Source organism: Phyllostomus discolor, chromosome 11, assembly GCF_004126475.2.
Source record: "Phyllostomus discolor isolate MPI-MPIP mPhyDis1 chromosome 11, mPhyDis1.pri.v3, whole genome shotgun sequence".
NCBI lineage: Eukaryota > Metazoa > Chordata > Mammalia > Chiroptera > Phyllostomidae > Phyllostomus > Phyllostomus discolor.
The window spans coordinates 53901064-53923298 of NC_040913.2; the positions used below are offsets into that span (position 1 = coordinate 53901064).

At 41.0% G+C, this 22235-nt stretch overlaps 1 protein-coding gene across 4 annotated transcripts in view; it reads left to right on the forward strand.

Moving 5' to 3' along the window:
• The first annotated feature begins 1475 nt into the window (after nt 1–1475).
• CLYBL (citramalyl-CoA lyase) overlaps nt 1476–22235 on the forward strand; it is a 338666-nt gene continuing 317906 nt past the window's right edge. For 3 of the 4 annotated variants that reach the window (XM_036011412.1, XM_036011411.1, XM_036011410.1), the window contains exon 1: nt 1500–1582. In XM_036011412.1, the coding sequence (XP_035867305.1) occupies nt 1521–1582 (62 nt within the window). In that variant the 5' untranslated portion in view covers nt 1500–1520. Of the gene's footprint in view, nt 1583–22235 lie in introns of all 4 variants that reach the window. The other variant, XM_028526441.2, reaches the window with a different exon arrangement.

A 22235-nucleotide genomic window follows, 5' to 3' on the forward strand; every position in this document is an offset into this window, starting at 1 on the left:
AGAATTACAATAAGGCTGATAGAACATTTTCATCTTATATTTATTAAATACCTATCACTGAGCCAGGGACATACAGCAACGACAAGATACACCAACTCCCTGTTCTCAAAATGTTCACAGTCTAATCCAATAGATGTTGTTTCTAAACCAGAACATTAACAGTCTTTTTAAGTGGGACTGCCTGCACATTCCTAGCCCTGCCTCCTAAATGATAATAATACACCCAAAAGCCCACATGATTGACATTTCCCTCCCATGTAAGGAACTACTATTTCTTCCACTGCAGGGAAAGCAATAAGAAAGTAAATTCACAAATACATGAATAAACATTGTAGTGAAGGCTGTGATGGAAATGACCAGGTTGCTGTGACAGTGAAATTGATTCACAGTGGGGCTGGAGGGGGTGATACTTTAGTTTGGGTCATCTGCACAGGTCCCTTTGCACAGGTGGCAGGTATGGTAAATGTCCTAGAAGATGAAAATTTGTAGCTATGAGTGTTTTGGAGATAGGAACATTATGTCCCAAAGTCCTGAAGTGGGAAGGGGCTTAGTGAACTTTAAGAAATGTGGAAAGAAGACAAGGGGAGGTTGAGATACAATTGGAAAGACAGGTGGAGGCCAAGTCATGTAAGGCCTTCAGGGTTGTAGGGAAGAATTTGGATTTCACTCTAAATGCTTCCCACTGGAAGCCACTAAGTGTTTTAAGGAAGTTATTGATGTGATGATAATAATGAGATGTAGTTAACACTACTGAACACTTGCTCTGGGCTAAGCAAAGTTTTAAGCTCTTTATCTGTATATTAACTCAATATAACCTTATAATAACCCTATGAGATGAGTACTGTTCATAGTCCCATTTTATAGATGAGAAAACTGAAGCATAAGAGCGTTAAGTAACTTTCCCAAAGTCACAGAGCTAATAAATTCTCTTTTAATACCTAAACAGTTTCTCCACTATGAAGCAGGAGTTGTATTTGCTGAAAACCTGGCCAGAGTTGTCTGCTGGTCCATCTTCAGCAAGCACTTCTTTGGCTCAGAAAGCTGCCCGTTCCATGCACGTACACCCCATAATGGATTAAAAGTTAACCAAGGCTTGCACAAGGTGACGCTCACACTTTTTGAGGCAATGTTTTTAACAACAAAAATAACAAATCCCTAGACAATGTGATCTGTTTTGGCTACAAAACGCAAGGTGAATCTATTCCTCCTTCAAAAACCCTCAAGCACTGGGGTTGGATGCAGTCACTAGAAAACTCGCTCAAGAGGGCACCACCCACTCAGGCCCAGTGCTCCTCCTCTGACAGCCAGAAAGGAACTTGGAGTCCCCGCAGGTGCGCAGGGATAGGGAAGGCGGGAAGAAAACTCGCTGAAGCAGAGACTCTAGGGCAGGACGTGAGCCGGACACAGAAAGTAATAACGTTGAGGGGCGTGGCGACGTCGGGTTGTTAGGAGGGACGAGCGGCAGGGGCGGGGCGAAGTGGGGGACAGCATGGCGGGGGCGGGGCGCTTGCTTCGGAAAGATGGCGCTATGTCTGCTGCGAGGTGCGGTACACGGAGCGACAGTGGCGGCGCTGCAGAGGCTGTGAGTGCAGGCTCCCCCTACCCCGTGGGCCGGAGGTGGTTTCCCGGTTCCTGCTGGAGCCCCGGGGGGCCTTAGAGGACTGTGCGCCTCCCGTGCGCCGGCTCGACCTCTGTCTGCCAAGGTCGTGGACGCCCAGCGAGGGTCGCCTCCACTGCTATATCTCCCTGTGGGAGGACCCTTGCTTGGACCTGGAAAATGGGTGCAGACAGTCGATCTGTTAGGCCCAGAAAACAAAATAAGCTTCCCCCGCAAATGGTAATCTTGAGAGTGCACATGTTTTATAAAAGGAGTCCTGGAGTTAGTCGCAGAGGTTGCTCACCTAATGTATAAGTATGTTTCAGCACAGCGGTTCCCAAATCAGTCAAAAGACCCCTTTCTTTACACGCGAAAAATTATTGAGGACTCCAAGAGCTTTTGCTTGCTTTTATCTTGATTTTTACGGTATGAGGAATGAAAACAAATTTTAAAAATGTTTATTTAAAAATAAAAACATTACATTTTAACACAAAATGACATATTTAATGAAAAATATAAAAAGTGGCAGTGGCATGGTTTTATTATTTTTGAAAAACTTTGGTTTAATAAAAGATAATTGGAGTCTCATATCAGCTGTTCTGGAGGAAGTTTACAAAGAAATTCCGAACTCACCCAGTTGGAGACACTAGCTGGAAAGGGAAGACCTTATAGACCCTCTCAAAGGGGGACACCAGGGACGCCCCCCACCCTCCCGCGGGTGTCCTGGGACTACACTTTGAGAACTGCTGGTGTAGTTATCTCCTTTGATTCCCTGACCAGCATGTGAAGTCGGGTGACTTGTTCATAAAAATGAGGAAACTGAGGCTCAGAGGTCGGTTTAGAAACCAAGTCTATGGCTCCAGAACTTTTTACTTTGGCTTCCTTCCTTCTTCCTGACTCACATTGTTCCATGACCCACCTGGCTGTATGCATCCTTTCCCATTTCCTACACCCAGGCCTGGTACATGGCCTGGGCTCAGGGGATCACCCCTGGAACCAGAGGAGCCATTCTTGTGGGTTTCCACATCCTTCCAGAAATTCACTTTTCTGGCCTGTGAAGAGGCCAGCCAGCTTTTGTGGCCTTTTCAGCAATGGGTCCAGTGACCACATGCAGTTACCTACTTTTAAGGTGCTTGGTGCTCAGTGTACAATGCTCTTCACCTCCATTAACAACTGGTTCATTCTCAACACGCCTACACACTCCACCAAGGCCATGTCAGCAGGCTTATGTGCAGGGTACCTCCCAGAGCCTACACCGTGAGTTAAATCCTTCCATCCTGGGGTCTTCAGAACACACAGGTATGACAGAAGTAAAGGTGCTAAATGTCAAGTTGGGAAAGTTTCCTTAGGTCTTCATTCTATCCAAATTGGGTTGTACTTCAGGCCAATGGGCCTGCTTCTGCTGTCTCTTCTTTCTGCTTTTAGAGTATCAGCACTGTAGCAGACAGTTAGGGACCGACCATTCCTGACCCCTCTTCCTACCAGTTCAACATTTATCCTTGTTGCAGTGCTGTACTACATGCTTCTCTGCTTATCCTGCCTCCAGCCCTGCTGCTTTCTGTGGCCACTGCTCAATTTAAATACTTCTCCCTCAAGTTGGGGGAGCATAACTTTTTACTCCTAGGTGTGCTATTACTAGGGGTGCCTTTTCTTTTAAGTCCTCTTAGCTGATAAAGCAAAGAAATATGTGTGTGTGTGTATCAATAGTAACTCATGCATATACACATATCTCAAATATTTCTATTTAGTTCATCTTTGTTCATATGTGTATATCTACAAAGATGGAGTAACCATCTGTATCTCCATTAAGCTAAATATGAATTTATATTGTCTCCAGTTGTAATCCATTACTACATGGATCATTCTAACTTCCTCCCTTTGCTTATTTGTAAATTTTCTAACAGTGAGAAGCCTGGCTCCCACCATCACCATCCAGTTACTTTATTGTTTAATTTCAGCATGTTCATATAGCAGCATCTGAACTGTTAGGTCATACTCCATGGTAAAAAACTTGCTCAACTAGAGTACAGTGCTCTGTGCAATTCCTTTCTCTTTAGTCTTACAGGCTCCACTCATTTCCAAAGTTAGTTAGGTTAGCACCTTTTTTTCCATCCCCTTCAGTGAGGTTGTTTCATATATTTGTTTTTTTAATTTATTTTATTTTAGTGATTATGCTATTACAGTTGTCCCATTTTCCCCTTTTTATTCGCCTTGCCCTGTGCACCCCCTCCCACTCGCATTCCCCCCCTTTAGCTCATGTCCCTGGGTCATATATACAAGTTCTTTGGCTTCTACATTTCCTATACTATTCTTAACCCTCCCCTTGTCTATCTTCTACCTACCATTTATGCTACTTATTCACTGTACCTTTTCCCCCTGTCTCCCTCTGCCACTCCCCCACTGATAACCCTCCATGTGATCTCCATTTCTGTGATTCTGTTCCTGTTCTACTTGTTAGCTTAGTTTGCTTTTGTTTTTGTTTTTGTTTTAGGTTCAGTTGTTAATAATTGCAAGTTTACTGTCATGTTACTGTTCATAGTTTTGTTCTTCTTTTTCTTAGATAAGTCCCTTTAACATTTCATAAAACAAGGGCTTGGTGATGATAAACTCCTTTAACTTCACCTTATCTGAGAAGCACTTTATCTGCCCTTCCATTCAAAATGAAAGCTTTGCTAGATAAAGTCATTTAGGATGAAGTCCTTGCCTTTCATGACTTGGAATACTTCTTTTCAGCCCCTTCTTGCCTGCAAGGTTGCTTTTGAGAAATCAGCTGACAGTCTTATGGGAACTCCTTTGTAGGTAACTGTCTCCTTTCCTCTTGCTGCTTTTAAGATTCTTTCCTTGTCTTTAATTTTGGCTAATGTAATTATGATGTGCCTTGGTGTGTTCCTCCTTGGGTCCAACTTCTTTGGGACTCTCTGGGCTTCCTGGACTTCCTGGAAGTCTATTTCCTTTGCCAGATTAGGGAAGTTCTCCTTCAGTATTTGAAGGAAAAATTGAAAATAAGTTTTCAATTTGTTGCTCTTCCTCTTCTCCTCTGGTACCCCTATGATTCGGATGTTAGAACATTTAAAGATGTCCTGGAGGTTCCTAAACCTCTCCTCATTTTTTCGAATTCTCATTTTTTCATTCTGTTCTTGTTGAATGTTTCTTCCTTCCTTCTGGTCTACACTGTTGATTTGACTCCCGGTTTCCTTCCCGTCACTGTTGATTCCCTGTACATTTTCCTGTATTTCACTTAGCATAGCCTGCATTTCATCTAATTTGCAACCATATTCAACCAATTCTGTGAGCATCCTGATTACCAATGTTTTGAGCTGTGCATCTGATAGGTTGTCTGTCTTTTTGTTGCTTAGTTGTATTTTTTCTGGAGCTTTGATCTTTTCTTTCATTTGGGTGATATTTTTTTTTGTCTCGGTATGTCTGTTATATAGTAAGGGGCAGAGCCTTAGTTATTCACCAGGGTGGGGCAACCCACGTCATGTTGTGATGCTGTTTGTGGGGGAGGGGTTTGAGAGGGAACAATGTTGCTTGCTCAATTCTTTGCTGGCTTTCAGTCACTTCCCCCGATACCCGCAATCAAATTGGGCTCTTATGGTGCTGATTCTGGGTGATTGGTTTGTGTATGTTCTAAGACCTTGTGGGTCTCTCCAGTGAACTCTCCTGTAAGGCTGGGAGTTTCTTCTGCTGCCATCTCAATGCCCTACCCCCACCCCCCCCAGCCCCAGGTGTTTTCAGTCAGAGGTTTGAGTCTTTATTTCCCCAAATTGGAACCCTGGGTTGTGTGGTCTATCTCACTCCCTAGTTGTTCTTCCTGGTTTATCTGCACGCGAATGTGGGACTGCAATCCACCGCGTCGCCAAGTCCGTCAGCAGCCACCTTGCCACAAATCCTCTCCACCAGGCTGTCTGTCTCTGTCCCTCCTACTGGCCTGTATAAATATTTCTTCTTTAACTCCTTGGTTGTCAGACTTCCATAGAGTTTGATTTTCTGGCAGTTCTGGTTGTTTTTTATTTTTAAATTTTTTGTTGTCCTTTTGGTTGTGCAAGGAGGCACAGTGTGTCTACCTACGCCTCTATCTTGGTCGGAAGTCAGATGATATTTTATTGAGTTGTACACTTGCAACCTACATGGTTTTGTGAACCAGTGTCACCCCAGTAAATTCAATTAAGAAAAAAAATAATGGATTTGAATTTATAAAATGTTTTTTCTGTATCTATTGTGATGATTATAGAGCTTTTCTTCTTTAGTGTGTTAGTATGGTGAATTAGACTAATTTTTAAAGTGCCAACCTTGCATTCTAGGAATAAACTCCACTTGATCATAATGTATTATTTTTATATATTGTTGGGTTAAATGTGCTAAAATTTTATTTAAAATATATGCATCTATCATCACAAAAATTAGCATATAGTTTTTTTTGTACTGTCTTGGTTTGGGTTTGATATCCAGGTAATGATGGCCACATGGAATACAATGGAGAGTGTTCCTTCCTTTTCTCTTTTCTGTTTTGTGTAGAATTGGTAATATTTTTTTCTTACATGTTTGTGCCTTCTTTAATTTAAACCTCAAATTTAGGTTATCTAGTTCTTTTTTTAATTTTTATTTTTTTAAGTATTTTTATTGATTATGCTGTTAGTTTTTCCAATTTTCCTCCCTTTATCCCCTTTCCCTGCTCCCCCAACCTTCCAGCATTCCTCCCCCTTTAGTTCACTTTCATGGCTTGTACATATAAGTTCTTTGAGTTCTCTGTTTTGTATACCATTTTTTCTCTCTCCCCGTCTATTTTATGCCTACTAATTATGCTTTTTCTGCCCTGTACCTTCCCCGCCATTCCTTCCTTCTCCCTTCCCACTGAACCCCCTCCATGTGATGTCCATTTCTCTGATTCTGTTCCTGTTCTAGTTGTTTGTTTAGTTTTTGTCTCCTTGTTTTTGTTTTCTTTTAGGTTCATTTGTTTGTAGTTGTGAGTTTGTTGTCATTTCATTGTTCATATTTTTTATCTTTTTCTTAGATAAGTCCCTTTAACATTTCATATAATAAGGGCCTAGTGATGATGAACTCCTTGAACTTCACCTTATCTGGGAAACACTTTATCTGCCCTTCCATTCTAAATGAAAGTTTTGCTGGATAGAGTATTCTTGGATATAGGTCCTTGCCTTTCAGGATTTGGAATACTTCTTTCCAGCCCCTTCTTGCCTGCAAGGTTTCTTTTGTAAAATCAGCTAATAGTCTTATCCTAACTCCTTAGTAGGTAACTGTCTCCTTTTCTCTTGTTGCTTTTAAGATTCTCTCTTTATCTTTAATCTTGAGTAACTTGATGATGTGCCTTGGTGTGTTCCTCCTTGGGTCCAACTTCTTTGGCACTCTCTGGGCTTCCTGGAAGTCTATTTCTTTCACCAGATTAGGGGAGTTTTCCTTCATTATTCAAATAAGTTTTCAATTTCTCACTGTTCTTCTTTTTCTAGCACCCCTATGATTCAGATATTGGAATGTTTCGAGTTGTCCCAGAGGTTCATAAGTCTCTCATCATTTTTTTGAATTCTTTTTTCTTCATTCTGTTGCAGTTGGATGTTTATTTTTCTCTTTTGTTGCAAATTTTTGCTTTGAGTCCTGGTTTCCTTCCTGTCACTGTTGGTTCCCTGACTATTTTGCTTTATTTCATTTTGGCTGTCTTTCATTTGCTTTTTCATTTTTTGACCAAGCTCTATCAGTTCTGTGAGCATTTTGATTACCAGGACTTTAAAATCTCCATGAGATAGGTTAGCTATCTCCTTATCACTTAGTTCTCTTTCTGAAGTTTTGCTCTGTTCTTTCATTTGGGCCATATTTCTTTGTCTTGGCACACCTGGTAAGTTGTAAGGGGGTGGAGCTTTGGGTATTCACCCAGGCAGAGCAACCCTCCTTGCTGTACTGTGGCTCTGTCTGTGGGGGAGGGGCCAGAGGGAACAATGCAGCTCGTGTGCTCATCTCTAGCCTACTTTCCAATGAACTTTCATGTGAAACTGGGAGTTTCCCCCACCATGACAACTGTTGTGGTCCACAGTCAACTCTGAGTCTCAGTTTCACCTTCAGCCAGTCCCATCTGCCGGGTCTGCTGCCTCACCTCATTTTGTCTGAGCTGGCCAGCTTGTGTGGTCTGTCTCCTCTCTATGGTTTTTCTTAACTGTCCCTGTCTGCACGGCCTCACTGTAGGTTCTTACCAGTTTGGTTGTCCTCGTTGATTTTTTCTTTAATTCCTTGGTTGTCAGAGTTCCATGCAGTTTGATTTTTCTGGCACTTCTGGTTGTTTATTCATTTTAGATTGTTTTTTAGCCTCCTTTTGGTTGTACAGGGAAGCGAAGGGTTTATACCTATGCCTCTATCTTGGTAGTTTGTGTTTTTCCAAGAAATTTGTCAATTTCATGTAAGTGGTCAAATTTATGAGCATAGAGTTGTTTAGGATCATCTCTTTTTTTACAGCTTTATGGCAGTATAATTAACACACCCTAAAATTTATCCTTTGTAAGTGTGAATTAAGTATTCTTTAGTAAATTTGTAGAGTTTCCCAGCCATCACAACAGTCTAATTTTATTGTTTTATTTTTATCCTCACCCAGAGATCTTTTTTCATTGCTTTTAGAGAGGGGGGGTGGAAAGAGAAAGAGAAAAAGAGAAACAGCAATGTGAGAAACATCAATTGTCTGCCTCCCATTCACACTTGGACCAGGGATCGAACCCAACCTAGACACGTACCCTGACTGGAATCAAACCCGCAACCCTTCAGTTAAGGGATGATGCTTTAAGCAACTGAGCCACACTGGCCAGGGCTCACAATCCAGTTTTAGATTAACCCCCAAATTTCCATCCTCCTCCAAATTCTCTCAAGCCCATTTGGACTTAACCCTTATACCCACCTCTAGTCTTATCTTCCTCTTAATGGTTATATTGTCATTAGTGTTGTGTCCTCTCTCCCTGATATTGGTGATTCTTTTTTCTCTGCTTTCATTTGGTCAGTCTGGCTAAGTTTTAGTAGTTTTATTGGACTTCTTAAAAAACCATCTTTTGGTCTTGTTGATTTTTTTTTCCCTATTGTTTTCAGTTTTCTATTTCATTGATTTCTGTTCCCCTCTTTGTTATTTCCTATCTTCAGCTCACTTTGGGTTTAATTTCCCCTTTTGATCTAGTTTCTAAGTAATTGTTTTTAGACCTTTCTTCTTTTTTAGTATAAAAATTTAATAGTAAATTTCCCTCTAAATCTTGTTTTAGCTGCTTGTAGCAAATTTTGCAAGATTTCTGATACCTGTAATCTCTTTTTCCTTCTTATCTTGATACTCTATTTTTCAGAGTAATTAGTTTCTAATTACTAAACTTGGAAAGGAAAAGGGCCCAGTGATTATATATGTTCAGAGATGGCAGGAAGAAGTATGCTGAGGATCTACCTGTTGCTGGGCAGTGTCAGCTTAGAGAGGAAGCAAGGAAAAGGAAAAAAACAGGTGAAGACAGTTTAGAGAGGTGACAAATACAAGCTAAGCACCTAGGTAAACAATAAGGGACAGTATGTGAGGAGCCAGTTGGGCTGTGGTAAGTGGTGTGAAGGAGCTTTAATGGGTTTCTGGTAGGTCCTTTTGTAGGGTTGGCCTCATTTTTGAAGCCTCCTGAGGTTGTGGCGACAACCACTGCTGTCTTTCTGTACTACTGTGAGGCCATTAAGGGAAGAAAGTAAGGAAGGGAGCCAAAGGGAGGATAGAAATCGGAGAAGAGGGATGCAGAGGGGGAGAGACTAAAGCAGGGAAGACTGGAAGCAGTGAGAGAAAAAGTTGAACATTCCTCTGTGGAAACTGTTCAGATGATTCAGAAGGCCTTTGGGGACAATGCAATGAGTGCAGCACAAATAAAAATGTGCCACAAATGCTTGAAAGATGGTCAATAATCTGTTGAATGTGTACAGGCTGCAGTCAACAAAGATCAGAAACTGGCAGTATGAGAACTAGAAGTTGATCTGGGGATTCCAAAAACTACTGTGTCCAAAATTTTGGCATTGGATCTTGTCATGAAACATGCCATGGCAAAATTCATTCTATGGCTTCTGCTACCAAAGCAGAAGGAACATCATGCAGCACTTGCTAATGACTTGATTTAAACCACTACCAATAAACCAGATTTTCTCAAGAAGGTCATAACTGGAGATTAATCATAGGTCTATATCTATGGTCCGGAAATGAAGGCCCAGTTGTCCCAGTGGAAGTCTTCTTGTTCTTTGTGCCTGAAGAAGGCATGGCAAAATTGCAGCAAGATCAAGGCCATGTTAGCCATATTCTTTTATTGAGAATGTGTTGTCCATCACAAGTACACCCCTCCAGGCCAAACAGTTAATAGGGAGTACTACCTTAATGTTCTTCATCAGTAGAGAGATGCAATATGATTAAACGGCCGCTGCTGTGGCAACTGGTGATTGGCAACTTCGCCATGACAGCACACCTACTCATGCATCATGTCTCATTCAGAGTTTTGTGGCAAAACATCAAATCATCTAGGTGACTTAGCCACCCTACAGCCCAGATTTGCCACCCTGCAACTTCTGACTTTTTCCAAAACTAAAGTCACAATTGAAGGGAAAGAGATTTCAGACCACTGATGAGATTCAGAAAAATATGATGGGGCCACTGATGGCAATTCCAACAAAGGATTTTTCAGAGCGTTTTGAACAGTGGAAGAGATGCTGGAAGAACTATGTGAGGTCCCAAGGTGCCTACTCTGAAGGGGACCAAGGCATTATTGTCCTATGTACAATGTTTCTTGTATCTTGTATCTTCTTCAAAAACTGTCTCTATTTTTCATATAACACACCTGGATACTTTCTGGACAGTTGTGCATTTAGTCTATTTCTGAGTTTTCTTTTTTGGAATGTACAGAGATAAATGTTCCTATACCCAAATTTGGCTACCCTTACTTATATACTTTGAGGTAAGTTTCTGTATGTGAACGTGCTGGGTCAAAGAGTATGGAGATTTTAAGCTTTTTAATGCTTGTTTCAAATCACCCTCCAGAAAGAGATACCTGGATTGCAGAATGCTTTTGGAAGGCTTATTTGCCCATTTTCCTTGGATCAGCAGACTCTTTGCACAGTAAAGTAAGCAGTCTCTCTTATTGGTTACACAGCTGGTGACTTTTTCCTCTGTGTCATTGACTGTCATACTGACCCAGCTACAAGGTGTCTCTAATGTCCATAGAATTTTACCTCTCCTGCAAGTTCTGTTCAGAAATACACTACAAGTAATGTCTTCCTCTTAGTTAGGCTTCTGTGATTAACAAAGCTGCTAGATTTTGTAACAAAGGAATCAAAGCCAATTTTCATGAGAAGCAAGGATTCTGTTTTACTAGGATGTTTTGTATAGGCAAGACTGTCTTAACTATTTCTCTGCACAATGTTTTGACCGGGAAGGCAGTCACTGTAGTGCTCTGTATCATTGAAAAATTTTAAAGGCAACACTTTTTACTTTATTGTCCTACTTGCCACCCCCAGTAAAATTAGGGTCACAGTTTAGTGGTAGTAAAGTGTGTTTACTGTTTAACTGCAAGTTCAACAATGATGAAAAATTGTATATTATCAAAATAAGGGCCTCTCTTCGGATCCTTTTAAAATTTATATGGTCTTTTAAAAACATCATTGCACATGTATACACTTTACCACTTTACAAGTAATGCAGGCTTATTTTGAAACAATTATACTTGTCTTCTTAATTAATCTCACATTATTGTTTGTGAGAAAGATGATATGCCCACTTTTATTTTTTGGCCAAATACAAAAATAATTAAAGGGGAAAAAAATCGAAGTGCTGTTTTTACACTAAGACACTGGAGGGCAGTCTAGCAATGGAAGATGTAAATTGGTAACAATGGGAGATGCCAATGTCTCTTTACAAACAAGCAAACATTGTCTATTAGAGTAAGGTATGAGAGTTGGTTCTTCTGATCATTTCTGATCATTAAGACAAATGAAAGACTCATAGATGGTAGATGAAATATTTCTTTTTTCACATTTAAAATGTATTTTACTTATTTATTTTTTAGAGAGAGGAGGAGGGAGGGAGAGAGGGAGAGAAACACTGATGTGTGAGAGATACATTGATCTGTTGCCTCTCGCATATCCCCAACTGGGGACCTGGCCCACAACCCATGCATGTGCCCTAACTGGGAATTGAACCAGCGACCTTTCAGTTCACAGGCCAGTGTTCAGTCCATTGAGCCACACCAGCCAGGGTAGTAGAGGCAATATTTCTGTACTGACCTACTGTCCTTTGAAAAGTTTGTTAGAAACAAAATGTGGCTGTGTGCTCTGGGCCTCCTTACTACCTCCTTTATCCCCTTCCCACCATACTGCTTCCTTTACAGAGCTGTGTCTCCTGCCTGGAGCACTCTGCCCCTTCAAGTCTCTGCTCAAATGTCACCCATGGGAGGATTCTTTCCCAACCACCCTCTACAACATAGCAACTCTCCCCCCAATCCCCATTAGCCTCTGCACACTGTTCTCCCTCACTCTGCCTAATGATTTTTCCATTGCACTCACTTCCACCTGACATTGTACATTTATCTGTGTATTATCTGCCTGCACCCCAGCTGCCACCAAATATTCATGAGATCAGGGACTTGGCCATTTAATCCCAACCTTTATACCACACTGCCTGGCACAATAGTAAGTGCTAAGTATAAATTTGCTGAATGAAGAAAGCAGATTTAGGAAATGAAGTATATAAGATAGTGTTTTTATGGAGATTAGTGCCTCTTTTATTGTAGTAAAATATACATAGTGTACTTTCATCATTTTAACCATTTTTAAGTGTACAGTTCAGTTTAGGATTTATTCACAGTGTGTACAGCCATCATTACCATCCATCTCCATAACTTTTTCTTCATTGCAAACTGAAACTCTATACCCATTAAACACTAACTTCCCATTGTCTCTCCTGCTCAGCCCAGTAGCCACTGTTCTCCTTTCTGTTTCTATGAATTTGACTATTCTGTAGTCTCATATAAGTGGAATCATGCAGTATTTGGCTTTTGTACCTGACTTATTTTACTTAGCATGATATCTCAATGTTTACTTATGTTGTTGTATGTCAGAATTTTCTTCCTTTTTAAGGCTGAATAATATTTCACTATATGTTTTATATATATACCTCATTTTGTTTATTCATCCATCAATGGACATTTTTACCCTATGGCTATTATAAGTGCATATTTTATATGGAACTCTGAAACATGATATTAAAGTTTTGAGTCAATAGTGGATTTCTTTGAAATGGTGATAACATGTTTAAATTATACCAGTGAGTCCTAGGGTATACACTTGAGTGATTTCTGTCTTCAGGAAAATACTTTTAATACAGATTAAAGTAGAAACTTACCCAGATTCTAAAAATCAGATCTGGACTTCTGGTTAAGATGGAGGCATAGCCTTGCCTCCTCGCACAACCACAGCAAAAATTACCATGAGACTATAAAACAACTAACACCCGAAAGTTGGAAAATTGAGCTGCATGGAAGTCTGACAACCAAGGAATTAAAGTAGTCTGATTCATCTAGACTGATATGGGGGTGGAGAAACGGAGATGTGTGGAAAGGTGGAACAGGCATTCCACAACCACGTGTAATGGATAAAAATCATGAGGGATACCTTGGGAGGCAGGGATCCCAGCCTCACACCAGACCACCCAGCCTAAGACCCCAGTGCCAGGAAGGTAAATCCCCATAACTACTGCCTGTACAAACCAATGGGGGTTGGGGTGGTGGAAAAAACTTCGGGATTCTCAGGAGTCTCCTCTTAAAGGGCCTGCAACAGATTTAGGACTTACGCAGATTCACTCCCTCTGGACTATAGCACCAGGCCAGCAGCTAGAAGTGCACTGGTGGCATATGGGGAGAAATTGAAGTGTCTGACATCAAGGTGAGTGCCTGGGGACAGCTTCCTCCCCAACAAAACACCAGAGACCAGGCAGCGACATTGTCCCCTTTCTGAGCCCTCTCCTACACAAAGCCATAGACAGAGTAGCATACCATATCTGAGACTCCATCAACCTAGTTTACACCAGTTGCCCCACTGAGGCGATTATCTAAGGCTCCACCCCATCCAACTTACCAGTGTACGTACTTTTCTATAATAGGCCACACTACTAAGACAGGGAGTCAAAGCAGTTCTACCTAATACATAGAAACAAACACAGGAGGTTGCCAAAAGGAGGAAAGAAATATGGCCCAAATGAAAGAACAGAACAAAACTCCAGAAAAAGAACTAAGCAAAATGGAGATAAGCAATCTATCAGATGCAGAGTTCAAAACACTCATTATTAGGATGCTCAAAGGAACTCACTGGGTCCTTCAACAGCATAAAAAAGACGCAGGCAGAAATAAAGGTTACACTAAATGAAATAAAGAACAATTTACAGGGAACCAACAGTAGAGTAGATGAAGCTGAGAATCCAATCGATGATATGGAACATAAGAAAGGAACATAAGAAAGGAAAACACCAGAACAACAAGAAGGAAAAACAACCCCCCAAACAATAATAGACTAAGGAGCCTTTGGGGCAATTTCAAACATACCAACGTTCAAATTATAGTAGTGCCAGAAGGAGAAGAGAAAGAGCAAGAAATTGAAAACTTATTTAAAAAAAATAATGAAAGAAAACTTCCCTAATTTGGTGATGGAAATAGACACATAAGTCCAGGAAGCATAGAGAGTCCCACACAAGATTGACACAAAGAGGACCACAAGACACATCATAATCAAAATGCCAGGTTAACCCTGGCTGGTGTGGCTCAGTGGATTGAGTGCCTGCTTGCAAATCAAAAGGTTGCCAGTTCAATTCCCAGTCAGGGAATGCCTGGGTTGTTGTCCAGGTCCCCAGATAGGAGTGTGCGAGAGGCAACCAATTGATATTTCTCTAAATCTCTTTTTCCCTTTATTCCCTTCTCTGTAAAAATAAATAAATAAAATCTTTTAAAAATTACCAAAGACTAAAGATAAAGGGAGAATCTCAAAAGCAGAGAGTTACCTACAAAGGAGTTCCCATAAGATTTCCAGCTGATTTCTCAAAATAAACTTTGCAGGCTAGAAGGGACTGGCAAGAAGTATTCAAAGTGATGAAAAAGCAAGGACCTACAACCTAGATTACTCTATCCAGCAAAGCTATCATTTAGAATGGGAGGGTAGATAAAGTGTTTCCCATCAAGGTAAAGCTAAAGGAGTTCATTGTCACCAAGCTCTTATTATGTGAGATGTTAAAGAAACTCATTTAAGAAAAAGAAGAAGGTCAAAACTAAAATGGCAATAAATTCACAACTATTAACAATTGAATCTAAAAAACAAACTAAGCAAACAAACAGAATGGAAATAGAATCATAGCTATGGAGATCATTTGGAGGGTTATCAGAGGTAGAAGGGAGGGAGAAGAGGTAGAAGGGGAGAAAAGGTGCAGGGATTAAGAACTACAAATTGGTAGGTAAGGAATAGATGGGGACGTTAAGAACAGTATAGGAAGTGGAGAAGCCAAAGAACTTATATGCATGGCCCGTGGCCATGAACTAAGGGAGGATTACCAGAGGAAATGGGGGTACCAGGTGAAGGGAGGCAAAGGGGGGGAAATTGGGACAACTGTAATAGCATAATCAATCAAATATATTTTTAAAAAGATTCTAAAAGTCAGGATTGGTTTAATATCCCTATTGGTGCTATTCAGGTTTTTCTTACAAATGTACAAAAAAAGTTCACAAAATCAAATTGCTAACTCTCTGGTATAACCAGGAGGATCCTGGATAGATACTTTGGGGTTCTAGTTCCTGCTGACCTTGCATTTGGCCCTTAAACTTGCCCAAGACTCCAGTCTAAATTGAGCCTCATTTTTCTCACAAAACTAGGAAGGTAGGCTAGATGCCTCCTTACAGTTGGCATTCCATAATCTAGAAAGGAATTACTGACCTAAAGTAAGAGAACTTTGGAGAATTAAGAATGACCAAATGTGGCTTTTTTAATCTTTGAATTATTTTGGTCTATTTTAGTTCGATTTGACCAGAGAGTGACAATACCTTTGCCTCCCCCTAATTTATGGGTACAGATTGCACTCAGTTAATTTGAACTCTTCCTACCATCTTGGGAGGTGTCTTTGTCTATGTATTATTCATCCTAATCCTTTAGATTCTCAACTCCTGAGGTGTCTCCAATATTTCTGTCTCTGCACTAGGGACTGCTGACAGGTGCTCTTCTGTTCAAGCCCTCAGTTCAAGTAGAAGCTGCCTACCACAGTACTGAGGGGCTATGCTTTTGAAATAATTCAGGTGTGCTTGGAAATACAGAACCTGGAGGTACTAGGAATAAGAAGAGGTGGGTATCCTAAATGTTGGTCTAATCTGCAAGAAAAGTGGAGATATGCTTTTTTTTTTTTTTGCCTAGATCCTATGTGTTCCCTCCTAGTACCCCCACGCTGACCCACAGATGCCCCAGTGCTTGGAGCACAGGGCTCTTAGGGTCTGCTTGTCCTAGGTCCCATGGTCAGCAATCCACCTAGTGAGCCAGTGAGTATGAGAAAAGCACCATGTGCTAATGGGATATGTGTAGCCCTACCCAAGTATTGTATATTTTAACAAATGTCTTCCGTACATGTCTTACCTGCATGTAAGGAAAGGAATTGGGCCAGTTAAAGAGACTTTTTCCTCTACTAGGGAAGCAAACGTGGACATAAGAGAGGCTCCTGTGGTGTTCCTCCACCTCCAACCTGTGGACAAGGGTCCTGGCTGTGAATTTGGGTCATCAGTGTCTTCCTATGCTGCAAAACAGTATGGGTTTACAGGTGATCTGGTGACATGCCTGAGACTGGAGAGAATTCTTACCCTTAGAACCTACCTGTACCTCCCATTGTCACCCATATACTCAACACTTCTTACTGACTTGAAGCTTCCTAGAGTGGACTCCAATCATGTTATGCAACTCCTCACCAAGGGCAAATTCCCTGATGTCCTCCAAGTGTCTGCTGCATGAAGCTGGATCCCTTAAGGCAGTGGTGTCAAACTCATTTTTGCTGGGGGCCACATTAGCCTCAAGGTTGCCTTCAAAGGGCCAACTGTAATTTCAGCTCCTTAACAGTTAAGGAGTAGTTACATTTATACCGTCCTAAAATGATTTTGGCCCTTTGAAGGCAACCTCAAGGCTAATGCAGCCCCCCCATGAAAATGAGTTTGACACCCCTGTCTTAGGGTATCATGCAGGAGCCTTCTCATCCATTACATTTTTTCCAGTATCTCTCCTAGCACTGCTCACCTTGCACCATTCCACCAGAATGCTCACTGTTCCTCACACCCATTTAACCCTCGACTCCTCTGATTTGCTCATACTCACCCTCCCACCTCATCCTGCAGTTTCTACCCATTCATCAGGGCCCCTTGCAAATGCTACTTCCTCCTGGAGGCCATCCTTCCCTGGCCCTCTCAAACAGCAGCCTTCTTTTCCTTTCCCTCTGAAGCCCCATCCCCTCTCTTGCTACCTTTTCCTTTGTTGAAGTTATCTAGGATCAGAACTCCAAGTTGGCTTTGATACCTTAACCTTCCTTCCCACCCATACCCTATCTGTTGCCAGGTCTGTTCAGTTTCCCCTTCAGTTGTCAACTCTACCCCACTGTATTAATTTCCTCTCTCTACTATAACAGATTGCCACAAACTTAGAGGCTTAAAACAACACAAATTTAATATCTGACACTCCTGGAAGTCAGGAGTCTGAAGTCAGGATCTCAATGGGCTGAAACCAAGGTGTTGGTGGGACTGCATTCCTTTCTGGAGGCTCTGGGGGAAAATCCATTTTGAGAGGTGTCCAACCTTTTCACGTCTCTGGGCCACACTGGAAGAAGAGTTGTCTTGGGCCACACATTAAATACGTTGCAACACGTAATCACAAAACATCTCCTAATGTTTTAAGTACATTTACAATTTTGTGTCGGGCTGCATTCATAGCCATCCTGAGCCACACATGGCCCTGTGGGCCGCAGGTTGGACACCCCTGTGAGAGGCTGTCAGCATTCTTTGGCTCATGGCCCTTTTCTTGCGTCCAAAGCCAGCAAAGTGGGTCGAATTCTCCACTGCCGTCTTTTTGGTTCTGTCTTCTACCCCCCTCTTCCACTTACAAGAACATTTATTCAGTACACCAAAATAATCCAGGCTAATCTCCCCATCCCAAGGGCAGTTGATTAGAACTTTAATTTCATCTGCAATTTTAATTCCACTTTGCCATGTAACCTGATATATTCACAGGTTCTGGGAGCTAGGACATGGATGTCTTTGGGGAGCCATTATTTTGCCTACCACACCCACTCTCTAGATTCAGCTTTGAGCTTTTGGAATACCTAATTGGCTGCCTGCCTTACCTCCATTATTGCCTCCCATGTTACATGCCTCCTGCGTAGATATTACCATGGATATTCTATTTTCAAGATTTGTTGAGTCTGCCTCCAAACATAATTCTTGGATCTGCCTCTTTTACTTAGTCTCCACTGCCACTACCCTAATAGTCATTTCTCATCTGGGCCATTGTGAAAAAGGGTCTTTTACTTGTACCCCACTAAGCCATTTAAAAAAAATTGAGGTAAAATTCACATAACATAAAATTAACCATTGTAAAGTATATAATGTGGTGAATTTACGATGTTCTCTATACATTGGAAACTATACTTGGAACTATAATCTCTATCTAGTTCTAAGATATTTTCACCAACCCAGAGGAAAACCTCATACCTATTAGCAGTCACTCCCTATTTCCTCCTCTCCCCAGCTCCTGGCAACCATGAGTCTGCTTCCTGTCTCTATACATCTACCTGTTCTGGATATTTCATATAAATGGAATCATATAGTATGTGGCCTTTCGTTATGGTCTTCTTTCACTTAGCATAATGTGTTTTCAAGGCTCATCCAAGTTGTAGAATCTATTAGTATTTCATTCCCTTTTATGCCAAATAGTATTCCATTGTGGATATAGAATATGTTCTGTTTTATCTGTTCAGCTGATGAACTCTTGAGTTGTTTTCCACCTTGTGGCAATTATGAATGGTGCTGTTATGAACATTTAAGTGTTTGAGTACCTGTTTCCAGTTTTTGGGGGTGTATACCTGGGAATGTAATTGCTGGGTCATGTAATAATTCTATATTTCACTTTTTGAGCAACCACCAAACTGTTCTCCACAGTGGCTACACTGATTTACATCACATTGGCAATGCACAAGTATTACAGTTTTTCTGCATCCTTGACGAAATTTGTTATTTTCCATTGTTTTGATTGTAGCCATCCAAATGGGTTTGAGGTGGTATCTCACTGTTTTCCTCCAAACCATTTTTTTAAATACATAAATTGGTTTATTTTCCTTCTCTGCTTAGCATCTTTAAAGCACCTTTCCTTGGCCTTCCAGAACATGTCTGGTCTTACCCCTTCTACTTCTTCCACCCTTCTACTCCCTTCTACCCTTCTCACACATTCCACTCACCCCAGCATCATGGGCCTTCTCTTATTTCCTCAAGTAAAGAAGGCAAAGACCATGGGCTTTAGGCTCAGCAGTGCTTAGACATTTTCCCAGGGTCATACAAACTTGAGCCAGAACCTTGGCTCTGCCTCTTACTATCCAGCTCCTTTTAGCTTCCTAACTGTGAAAGGGGCTCATGAGCCTGACCGGTGTTGGTCAATTGGTTGGGCTTTGTCCCACAAAGCAAAAGGTTGCCAGTTCAATTCCCAGGCAGGGCACATGCCTGGGTTGCAAGCCAAGTCCCCAGTTAGGGTGCATATGAGAGGCAACTGATTGATGTCTCTCCCTCTCTTTCTCCCTCCTTTAAGGGTGGGGCCTCACGGTACTTACCACAAGGTAGTTAGAATTAAATGAGATGATGCACTGAATGCTGGTGGTTCCTGACTCATAAGAACCCCCAAAAATGGTGGATATAAAACAGGAAATATAGCCCTGGCCCCAGGTGGCTCAGTTGGTTGAGCATTGTCTGGTCCGCTAAAAGGCTACGGGTTCGATCCTGGTTGGGGCCTGTATAAGAGGAGGCAACTGATTGATGTTTCTTTTTCATATCAATGTTTCTCTCTCTCTCTCTCTTTTCCTCTGTCTCCAAAATCAATAAATATATCCTCAGGTGAGGATTATTAAAAAATAATTTTTTAAAAAGGAAATATAGTAGTTACCCATATCTATGGGATGTTTTAAGACCTCCAGTGAATGCTTGAAACTATAAATAGTACTAAATCCTATATATACTTTGTTTTTTTCATATAGGTACATACCTGTGATAAAGTTTAATTTCTACGTTAGGCACAGTAAGAGATTAATGACAATAAGTAATCAGGCCAACTATAACAATACACTATAATAAAGATTAATGTGAATGCAGTCTCTCTCACAATGTCTTATTTTCCTGCACTCACCCTTCTTGTGATGAGATGATACAATGCCTTTGTGATGAAATGACATGATGTGATATGACATGGGCATGGTGATGTAGGATAGGCTACTATAAGGGTGACTTGACACACAAGCACTTTGATACCAGCAAAAGTCGATCTATAACCAAGATGGCAACTAAATGACTAAAGAGTGGATGCAGACCTGTACAGCCTGGACATACTGCACAAAGGGATATTCATGTCCTTGGTGGGATGGAGTGAATGATGCCAGATTTCATGCCACTCAGAACAGTGCACAATTTAAAACTTAGGAATTGTTTATTGCTGAAATTTTTCCATTTTATATTTTCAGACCACAGTTGACCATGGGTAACTAAACCCATGAAAACAAAATAAAGTTAAGGGGAGCTACTATAAAAATAAATAGATGAAAGCCACCTTCTTAGGGAGAGGGATCACCATCTAAAGCATGTCCTCCCTCCCACCCCCACTTTTCTCCCTCCTGTTCTTCCTCACACTTAGTTTAATGATGCAACCTGAATGGGTACATTTCCCTCTTATGTTTGGTCCTCCCAAACTAGAGTGGGAACTTCATGCTTCACCATGCTTAACACCTACTAAAAAAATTCTTGAATGAAATATTATTATATGGTCATAATAAATGGAATTCATTACCAATTATTTACTTGACTTGAGAGGATGGAAAAGGCAAATTTTTTTATGTGTGAGTGTTGGTGTATGTATGTTTTCCTAGATTATAGATTGTGGTCTAAACATTCCTGCTAATGTTAAGATGTCAAATCTGGAAGGTTGTTTCTTGGCTTGAGTTTTTGAACACAGTCCAGATCTGTTTCAGATTCCTTAATTTTTTTTTTTGTGAAAGAGTTTTCAGAAGCATAAAAGGAGTGTCTTTGGTTACATGCCTGTCTGGTATTATTCATTTATATAATGAGCTGTGGGTAGAGGGAGATATCTTTTTTTTTTTTTTTTTTCTTCTGCCTGATTTATTTGGCTGTGTTATAATATTCTCAAGGTTAATCTATGTTGTTTGCAAATGGCAGTATTTCATTCTTTTCTTTTATTTATTTATGTATTTATTTATTTATTTTAATATATTTTATTGATTATTGCTATTACAGTTGTCCCATTTCCCCCCCTTCACTCCCCTCACCCTTTGCCCCCTCTCCCACACACATTCCCCCCCTTTAGTCCATGTTGCATACTATGAGTTTTCTTTAGCTTCTACATTTCCCTTACTATTCTTGCGCCTCCCACCTATCTATTTTCAACCTACATTCTAGCACTTACACTCTATACCGTTTCCTCCTCTCCTCCTCCTCCCACCCCTACTGCTAGCCCCCCCCTTGTGCCCTCCTATTCTGTGGGTTCTGTTCCTATTCTAGTTGTTTACTTAGTTTCTTTGGTTTTGCTTTAGGTGTGGTTGTTAATAATTGTGAGTTTGCTGTCCTTTTACTATACATGTCTTTCTTTATCTTCTTTTTCTTAGATAAGTCCTTTAGTATTTCATAAGTAAGGGCTTGGTGATGATGAACTCCTTTAACTTGACCTTATTGAGAAGCACTTTATCTTGCCCCTTCCATTCTAAATGAGAGCTTTGCTGGATAGGAGCAATCTGGGATGTAGGTCCATTGTCTTTCATGACTTGGAATATTTTCTTTCCAGCCCTTCTTGCCTGTAAGGGTCTCTTTGAGAATCAGCTGACAGTCTGATGGGAACTCCTTTGTAGGTGACTGTCCCCTTATCTCTTGCTGCTTCCTAGGATTCCTCCTTCGTTTTTTACCTTGGCTAATGTAATTATGATGTGCCTTGGTGTGTTTCTTCTTGGGTCCAACTTCTTTGGGGTTCTCTGCGCTCCTTGGATTTCTTGGAAGACTGTTCCCTTTGCCAGTTTGGGGAAGTTCTCCTTTATTATTTGTTCAATAACTTTTCCACTTGTTGGTCCTCCCCTTCTGGTAACCCCTATAATTCGGATGTTGGAACGTTGTAAAGGTGTCCTCGATGGTCTTAAGCTTTTCTTCGATTTTTTGAATTCTTATTTCATCATGCTCTCCTGCTTGGTTGATTCTATCTTCCTTCTGGTCAACTGTGTGGTTTTGAGACTCAGATTCCTTCCTTCACAATTGGCTCTCCTCCGTGTGTCTCCTGCTCCCTTTTATGGTAATCTGCATTTTTCATGTAATTTGGATCCAAAATCAACCAGTTTCCG